The sequence below is a fragment of the Aphanomyces astaci genome (assembly GCF_000520075.1).
Source record: "Aphanomyces astaci strain APO3 unplaced genomic scaffold supercont1.239, whole genome shotgun sequence".
In the NCBI taxonomy this organism is placed as follows: Eukaryota; Oomycota; class Saprolegniomycetes; order Saprolegniales; family Verrucalvaceae; genus Aphanomyces; species Aphanomyces astaci.
The window spans coordinates 1-8786 of record NW_009798502.1 but is presented as its reverse complement, the minus strand read 5'-3'; the positions used below and the strand labels follow the sequence as shown (position 1 = coordinate 8786).

At 48.6% G+C, this 8786-nt stretch overlaps 4 protein-coding genes across 4 annotated transcripts in view; 2 read left to right on the top strand and 2 right to left on the bottom strand.

The window, feature by feature from the left end:
* The window catches only part of H257_18847 (hypothetical protein), a gene marked incomplete at both ends in the record, with an annotated part of 3873 nt that extends 3504 nt beyond the window's left edge, over window positions 1–369 (top strand). The window contains one exon of the mRNA XM_009847978.1: window positions 31–369. Within this exon, the coding sequence (XP_009846280.1) occupies window positions 31–369 (339 nt within the window). The remainder of the gene's footprint in view (window positions 1–30) is intronic.
* Window positions 370–486: 117 nt separating this feature from the next.
* On the top strand, window positions 487–2013 carry H257_18846 (hypothetical protein; the record flags this gene model as incomplete). The annotated part of the gene is made up of 1 exon (XM_009847977.1): window positions 487–2013. The coding sequence occupies one exon, from the start codon at window positions 487–489 to the stop codon at window positions 2011–2013; it is 1527 nt and encodes a 508-aa protein (XP_009846279.1).
* A 3518-nt stretch (window positions 2014–5531) lies between these two features.
* Window positions 5532–6138, bottom strand: H257_18845 (hypothetical protein; the record flags this gene model as incomplete). The annotated part of the gene is made up of 2 exons (XM_009847976.1): window positions 5532–5894; window positions 5956–6138. The coding sequence occupies 2 exons, from the start codon at window positions 6136–6138 to the stop codon at window positions 5532–5534; spliced, it is 546 nt and encodes a 181-aa protein (XP_009846278.1).
* A 1771-nt stretch (window positions 6139–7909) lies between these two features.
* Window positions 7910–8711, bottom strand: H257_18844 (hypothetical protein; the record flags this gene model as incomplete). The annotated part of the gene is made up of 2 exons (XM_009847975.1): window positions 7910–8186; window positions 8374–8711. 2 exons carry the CDS (start codon window positions 8709–8711, stop codon window positions 7910–7912), a joined length of 615 nt encoding a protein of 204 aa, XP_009846277.1.
* Between the last annotated feature and the right edge of the window lie 75 nt (window positions 8712–8786).

Sequence of the window (8786 nt, the reverse complement as noted above, 5' to 3'; positions counted from 1 at the left end):
TTCCTCGTCCAAGACGGAGCCGTCACCGAGTCCACGTCACCTCGCAACCGCACCAACTCGCCCAAGCCAGTCTCATCTGTCACCCCCTTGCCTCCCCCCACGGCCTACTGGGCGGTGGATAGCCAGGATATCCTCGACGACTTGGTCGTCAAGCCTGACAACAACGACGACAGCCGTGACAAAACCCTGCTGGACACGACGGAGCAACAATCGGGAACCCTCGTGTTGGAAGAAGGGCGTGCCGAAGGCCGCGTGTCCAAGGCTGTCGTGGTAGAGTACATCCGGGCGATCGGAGGTTGGCGGTCCATGTCCGTGATGGTGTTTCTGACGGTGGCTGTCGAAGCCATCAAGGTCGGCAGCGACATGTGACTGTCCCACTGGTCCAACCAAAGCACGACGCTGTCCCCAGCTGCGTTTCGAGCCAACACGAACCACAACATCCTCATCTACGGCATCCTCGTTCTTGCCACCAGCGTGGTGACGTTGATGCAGATCGCGTCCGTGCTGATGTATGGCTTGCGCGGGGCAAAGAAGTTGTTCTCGGAGATGCTGCACAGTCTTCTCGAAGCCCCCATGTTGTTCTTCGACACTAACCCCATCGGCCGCGTTCTCAATCGGTTCGGCGACGACATCCTTCAAGTGGACATGGCCATTCCATTCTCCGCGACATCGATGCTGATACATACGGCCTCCGCAATAGCAAAACTCGTCACGACCATCGCCATCACCCAGTGGATGGGACTGATCGTGTTGCCGCTCATGGCTGTGTACACTTTATTGGGTTTGTACTTTTTGGCCCCGTTGCGGGAAGTGAACCGCATCCAAAAGACGACGCGGTCACCGCTGTTGAGTTTGGTCAGCGAAGGCATTGACGGCTCCACGACAATCCGAGCGTTTGGTGCCAAGTACATCCGTCGCTTCAACCTTCTGCACGACAACCTCCTGGAAGATTTTGTGGCCGCTAATTTGGTCGGAGTGACGGCCAATCAGTGGTTTGCGTTGCGGGTGGAGCTGATCAGTTGCTCGATCGTGTTTGCGCTTTTGATGGGGGTTGTGGTGATGCACGACGCCATCAGTGCCGGGCTCATTGCGCTCGTGATTACGTATGGTTTGAGCATTCCTGCCAACTTGGCGGGGCTGGTTAACATCTGGGCTCGGATGGAGACGGCGCTGATCGCCCCCGAGCGACTGCACGAGTACATCCGGCTGACCAAAGAAGGCGAGCGGCACACGCCATTGGACGAAGCGTCGACGTCGTGGCCGTCCCAAGGCCAAGTGCAGTTTGACAATGTGAGCTACCGCTACAAACCCACGGACCCCCTCGTGTTGAAAGACGTGAGTTTCACAGTCAATGGGGGCGAAAAGGTGGGTATCGTCGGACGGACGGGCGCGGGCAAGTCCAGCTTGATGATGTCGCTGTTCCGCATGAACGACGTCGCGGCCGGCCACATCCGCATCGACGGCATCGACATCGCCGACGTCGGCCTGCACAACCTGCGCAGCCACTTGGCCATCATCCCCCAGAACCCCGTCCTGTTCAAAGGAACACTGCGCAACTACTTGGACCCGTTCGACGAGTACGATGACGACCAGCTGTGGCTCGCGTTGCAAAAGGTGCAGCTGGATGGTCGCATCGGCGCCGACTCGGACAAGCTGCTGGGACCCGTGGAAGAAAACGGAGAGAACTTTAGCGTGGGCGAGCGCCAGATGCTGTGCATGGCCCGCGCCTTGTTGCGCCAGGCCAAGATCGTCATCCTGGACGAAGCCACGGCAGCCATCGACCACGACACCGACCAGCTCCTGCAGCAGGTCGTGCGCTCCGAGTTTGCGTCGTCCACGGTGCTCACCATCGCCCATCGCCTCGACACGGTGCTCGACTGCGACCGCATCCTCGTGTTTGACCAAGGTCAATTGGTCCAGAACGACACGCCCGCAGCGCTGGTTCACGCTGGCACGGGCATCTTCTTTGAACTCGTCACCGAAGGCGGGTATAGCTTGGACAAGCAGCTGTAACACTAAACCCTCACCAAATAAATGTGCCAAATAATGTATGATTTCGCACGAATTTCCAGACCCTATCGCAAATCGCTCCCATTGGTCAGTCGGAAAATGTTTGCCACTGATTGACTGTGAGTACAGTATTTTTTCTTGGGGAAATCGAATGAAATTTCGCGGCGATATTTGTAATCGGTTTTACGAATCGCGCAGAATTGGGAAATTTGTAGTAACGTTAACGTTAATGTAAATTCACACTAACGTTACTACTGTCAATTTCACCCAAATTTGCCAATTTCGGGGGATTGTTTGAATCGACAACAAATCCCACAGCGATATGATTGGCTAAAATTACTGATATTTTGAATTATGATTGACTTGTTAATGGAATTCGCAAGGTGAGCCACCTTGCTCCTTTTAATATCCAATCAGAATACATCACACCTTGTTTCTTAAACACGATTGGCTATAACACTGACAGAAGAGGTTACAATTTTGAACTTTGAATTTTGTAGAGTTTTGTGTGATGATGCTCCAGAGACTTGTGCACTGATGATTGAACTCCGACTATGTCCAATGTGGTTCTCCCCTTACAGCTAACATTATGTTGTATCAACCACGTGATCACACCGGCAGGGAGTTGTACGGCACCGACACGGGCTGGATGGTGGAATGAGGGATGGCCAATTTCATTGGGTTAGTAGGCAAGTGGTCAAATGAGACCTGTTAAAATTGACCGAGTCCCGAATACCACATCACATGATCTTGCTCTCATACACAGCCTACAATTATCTCAAGGCTCCTTGCATCAACCGCCATCACAGGAATATATCGCAACAGGGCGTGATGAATCTACGCAGCGATTTTCGTGATTTCACCGCATCTGATTGGACAAAATTGGATAATTTTGAATTCGCAAGGTGACGACGTGCCTTGCGAATTCCAAAAAGAGACAGACATATGAAAAATAAAAATCATCAATACAAACTTGAAGATATATTTAATTGAAACTATACAATTTCAGAATTATTTATGGAATTCGCAAGGTGGTTCACCTTGCGCTTCATACAAATTTGCCTATTTCACCTTGCTTTTTCTGGTTAATGCCACGCAAGACAACTACTCAGACACGCGGGTGTTGCAGACAGGGGTACTCAAATATCTATCTTTTACCTATTCTCAACCAGTGGGTTGATAGATTACTTATCTTTTCTGGAGGATGAAAAAGATAACTTATATTTCCCCGTGGGGAAAATAAAAAAGTTATGTATTACGCACTTGAGAAAGAATATTTTATTCGAATAACTTGAATATCTTGAAGTTCGTGCTATTGAGTCGGAACATTCACGCAATTAACGTGTTGTGGTGCATTTCGCAACATTATATTCATGGCTTTCAGTTGCTTCTTGCGCATTTGGCCAAGCCAAACGGCGATCGCACTCAAAAATGACCATCACTCATGACGCTCGCTGATTGGCTCCAAAATTTGGTCGTCACGATTTCGAGGTCGAAGTGACCACTGGATGCAATGCGAGAGGTGGTAATAGGGTGGAGCAATATAGCTTCGCCAAACAAGTTTCATTGTTTGTCAGTCTACAGTATGGTTACAGTGCTGGCAATAAGTTTAAAGCCACCCAAAAAAATTGGAGTAGGAGAACACCATTAACGAATGTGCCTGTGCAAAAACATTGAATGAGCTTGGATCGCGTGTGAATGATATTGAAATGCTTGTGCTTTCAAAAGCATAACCAAAAATGCGACTTTTGTGACTCAGGTGAATGCTTACCCTGGCAATAAGTTCATGACCACCACAGAAAACCAGCAAAAATTGTTTGTGTAGTGACAAATATTTGTGCTTAATACTTCGTTTTGCCACCTTTGAGCTCTAAAACAGCCACACACCTATTCGGCATTGACTGCAGGAGCTTTTCGATCAAGTTTTGCCCGGTTTCGTTCCACGCCTTGGAAATGGCAGCAACCAAGTCAGTTTTTGTCGCAAATTGGCGCCCATGTGCATAAACTGCACGTGCAAGAACACCCCACATGTTCTCGATCGGATTGAGATCCGGCGACTTCGCTGGTGAATCCTGACTTTCTTGTGCTTGTCCGTGAGATCTGGCGAGGCCCTGGCCTTGACAAACTTGAGGTGCTTGCATATTCCAAGCAATTGACGGGCACGGCGGGCCTTGATGGTGAGCTGGCACTGCTGCACGAGCTCGCGTGAACTCAAAAACGAGTTCGAAGCTGTCCGAATGAGCCGTCGAAGGTCGGTAGGTGTGACCTTTGGTGGTCGTCCCGTCCGCTTGTTCGTGTTATATGCCGCGGGTTCCATCAGGAACCGAGTTATGGCACCCCGCGAGCGTCTAATGAGAAGCTCGATCTCTCGGAGGCTTTTCCCGGCGGCTTTAAGGGCCAAAACCATGTCTTGCTCTTCTTCGGATAGCTTGGCGCCGGCTGGCATGATGCACTTGCGTTTAAAAGTTGATTCAGGCGGGAATCGGTCAAATACAGGGGCGGGAGCATTAAAAACGCGTGTTTTTGACTTAAAAACGCCTGGAAGAGCATAAAAAACATGGTGGATTTATACTTATTGCCAGGTAAAAAAAACTGAATTTGCGTTTTTGTACTTTGATTGAATCATGGACAGCTTAAGGCGGTTGAATCAGTGCAGAAGCGATGGAATACATGCTCGAATCGATTGTATAACTTGGCATGGCCAAGTTACAACAGAATCTTCAGAACATAACAATTTTGGGGTGGCTTTAAACTTATTGCCAGCTCTGTACATCCGAATACATTAAATCTTTAAACCAGCAGCTGATTAACTTCCAATATTACTGATATCAATACAATTGGACTGTAGTGCTTCCGAAACCGAAATAGTATTAAGAACTCAGCATCTTCGAAAGAGACTAGGTTACTGATCAAAAATGCAGTAGCCGATCATTTAAATCCTATGGAACCAAATTAAATCGATCAGCAAACACGTTTTATTAATGGTATGTATCCATCGTCTACGTAATAGTTGCTGTTCGAACGATTCATCGATGGCGACAGAAAACGTGTAGCGCGGTTGCTGTCAATGGACAATCTCTTTTGACGATTCAAACGATAGTAGCGTTGAGCTTCACTGCGCTTGCGCTTCTTCTCATTCGACATCTGCTCGTAACGAGCAATTACAGGCCTTTAAAAGCCTTCGTCATCCGCGCGCAATGGCATCATCGAGAGGTGAAAGTTCGTCAATGCGAACGTCATGCGCTGTTGTGTTGTAGTTTTTCTCACCGCAAGTGTACCTAGCCAACGAAATCTTCCAGAGAGTGCACACGCGACCGAAAAATATCTCTACAACCACCGGATCGGAGGAGAAGTAGTGGTTTCGATCCATATCATTGGCATCCAATGCGCCCTGCACCAGGCGATGGTTGGGATGAATACCCCGCAGCGAGTGGGCAATTCCGATGTAGCCCATGTTGACCAAATACGCCCACGACCCCCGGTACTGCGCACTCAACTCACCATAGTCTGCCACATTCTGCTCACCCGCCGTCTTCAACAGGTTGGTTGGTCGCGTGAAGGGCAGTGCGTATGTGCAATATCGTCAGGTCATGCACGGATCCCGGGAAGCTCTCGCACATTGCCACACATCGGCCTTCCGTTGACACGTTTGCCTCGATCTTGTAACCGTACAGATGAATCTTCCCGATGAAGTAATGTTTCTGCTCGACAAAGCGTTCCTTTGGACGCAGTGCTGGCTGAAACTTTACGTCAACAGCATACAACGCGTACGGAAAGTGGTCAAATCGTCTGTCGGAGTTGGACAAGTCGGACATGGATGGAACTCGAATCAACCCGTCGTAGAGCACAGGTTGACCAGCGTGTAGGACACGCATGACGAGTTTCTCGAAGGTTGTAACCAAAGTCAGCTGCGTGCCTTTCCCATGCTGAAAAGTGTTTCAACACGGGGAGGGCCATAAAGAGCTCGTCCTTGGGGCTAGTCGTCGAGCGCCGGCTACAGCCTTCCATCCTCGCAGTGTTCATAGCATCGTTCACCATCGCCCACAGCGACTTGAACTTAGTGACAGTAAAGTTGGTCATAGATCTAATACCCTCAGAGCCCAAGTCGATCAAGAACTTGTCCATCATTGGGTTTTCGGAGGGCTCCTCGCTGTCGTCACGAAAGTGCGAGACCTCATCAAATCATGCAGGCATAACTCAAGATAGGATTGATCTCGCACTGCTTGGTCTTGGAGACGGTTGAGTACGGCGTTGGTGTTGACAGGCATGGCTGGCGAAATGGAAAGTGAGGGGAAGTGAATTGCAACAAGCTGATTCCCCCAAAGGTGCAGATTTGGGCGCCAACCTCGATACATGTATAACCTACTTTGTGTTTTTAATGCAGGCTTTAATCGAATATCCTTAATAAGTACATTTTTGGCGAAACTTGCGCTTACTCTCGGACTCTCCTAGCCTTTACATGACATCTACTCATCTATGGGATTCTCAAAGATTTCATCATACTGTATAACGTAAAATATTGTCGATTTGATACAAATTTGGGGAAAGTGTCATCGACTCGCGCCGACCAAACCGATCCACAATCGATCGGATTGGTTGAATTTCATTGAGAAGGTTTTAATTGGCTAATAATGTTGAGCTCATCTGAGGTAGCCGATCAAATCGATTTAAATTCCAACGAGAAACCACACCACAACACGAAATTTCACTCGAAAGCACAATATTTCGGTCAAACCTTTGGTGGTGGTAGGCTCACTTGTTGAGGGATATCTCAGCGATTACAGCACGAACTCATGTTAAATTCAATGTGCTTGCACACCAGCTTCGTCTATGTCACCATGAAATCAACTTGCACACGTTTTGGGTACAAAAAGGCTCGATTCACTCCGAAAACAATGCGATATGGCTGAAGAAAGTTGTGCACTTGGTAACTTGTCAGTACAATTTACGAAGAATCAGGTAGTAGGAAAATTCCGAATAGTACAATGTACGAAGAATCAGGTAGTAGGAAAATTCCGAATAGTGTTAGTGGGTGAAATTGTGATACTACATCACGTCGGAGATCGAGTACAGTTCGTTGGTTAGTCGATCTCTAATCAAGTGGTGAGTTTATTGGAAGTCGCATAAGCTTTCCGCCGTACATCCTCCATGGCACTCCGAAATTGAAACACACCAAAGCCTTGACAGCAACGATGTGGGTAGAAGGGCCACCTCGTAGCTGTCAAGGCGTAGTGTATTCACACTCGTAGTCTCCAAGTATGTCAATGTGTTGATGTATCGATGGCATCAGCGGTGTGCCCCAGCACCGTAGTACCTCCTCTGTTCCATAAAGAAGTTGACAACCGAAGCGGAATAAAATATATATGAGAATTTTTATGCTTAATTTATAATAATACTCCTGAAATATGTATTATTTGCACTTTTACGACCATCATCTGCTGATTTTCTTCGTCGACTTTTTCTATCGCAAGTTCTTTGGCCATTTTACAAATTGCGTTAACATTGCTCATGTGGACATGCCCTTGAGTAGTGCAATCAGACTCAAAGAGTTCAATCATGTTGTCGACGCGCCGCTCGTAGTCAATGCGCTCCTCCATGGCTTCAATGGATGGAGCAACATCGCTGTCGCATTCCAGGCGGGGAGGGAGTGAGCCGTTCACAAATAACGTGTCCTTCTTCATGTGCTGCAACTTGTAAATATTGTCGCCTGCTACTTTACATACATACCCCATCACTTCTGCAACGTCACGAACGTTTTGTCCAACGCGCATATATCCAGATCAAAGAAAGCAGAATGCACAGCCAACACCAATTCTTCAATTGATGTCGTTAGAGTTAGATGTTGCAGACACTGAATGGCATTGAAAAATCCGAGGTCCAGAATGTTCATATCCGGACATTAGTCTGGTTGAGCGCACAATTTGATGTTCCATCCGTCCATAGAGACTGCAATCCGAACAGCAACATAGTCAACGCTGACATGGGGCCTTGCATTATCTTGTTGGATCGAGATCACGCTTGATCGTTGCCGCGGCCATAGGGATCGAATCGCTGGGATAACCTTGTTGACAAGGTAGTCTCGGTTCACCTCCCTGGTGACTGTCGTCGGTGTTTTGTCTCCCGCTTCTTCTAGGCTTTCGGCCACGGGACCTTCGTCAAGGCAGCAAATATACACACTGATATTAGTGAAGTTAAACACGCCACGAGGCGCCTACTGACTACCATTCACTAAAGTACTCAGTACCTCCACTAAGGTATCGGAACCTTTGACACGCAACACACACAGAGTGTGTGTGTTTGCAATGGGTCAAACTAACGCGCGACCCAATTGCTCTGCACGCTGCAGAACACTTCCCCTCCTACGGAAAGTCCAGTGTCTTGATGAGGGCGGCCACGGTAGGGTCTTCCTTGTTCGCCGCCGCCCACTTGCGAAATACGACTGGAATGTCGTCCAGCAAATTCGCCGCAGGTTCCCAGGACGATTCTTCATCGTCCAATCCAAACCACTTCACCAAAACTTGGTGTTGGCCATCCACGCAGCGCGCTTCGTCCAGGCACTCCACATGAAATCCGTCATCGCCAAACGCGATCTGCGCCTCGAGGTCTTCAGTCACCTCTCTACCACCTTCGTGGTACATCTTCAATAGGCACGCATGATGGACCGTGACTTCATACGGTGGCACCAGCTGCTGAGTCTCCATCACATGGTCTGTGATGACCCTAGTCACTTGGCAGGGTCCTCGCCAATGCAGGGCCAATTTTGTCGGACGGTTGAC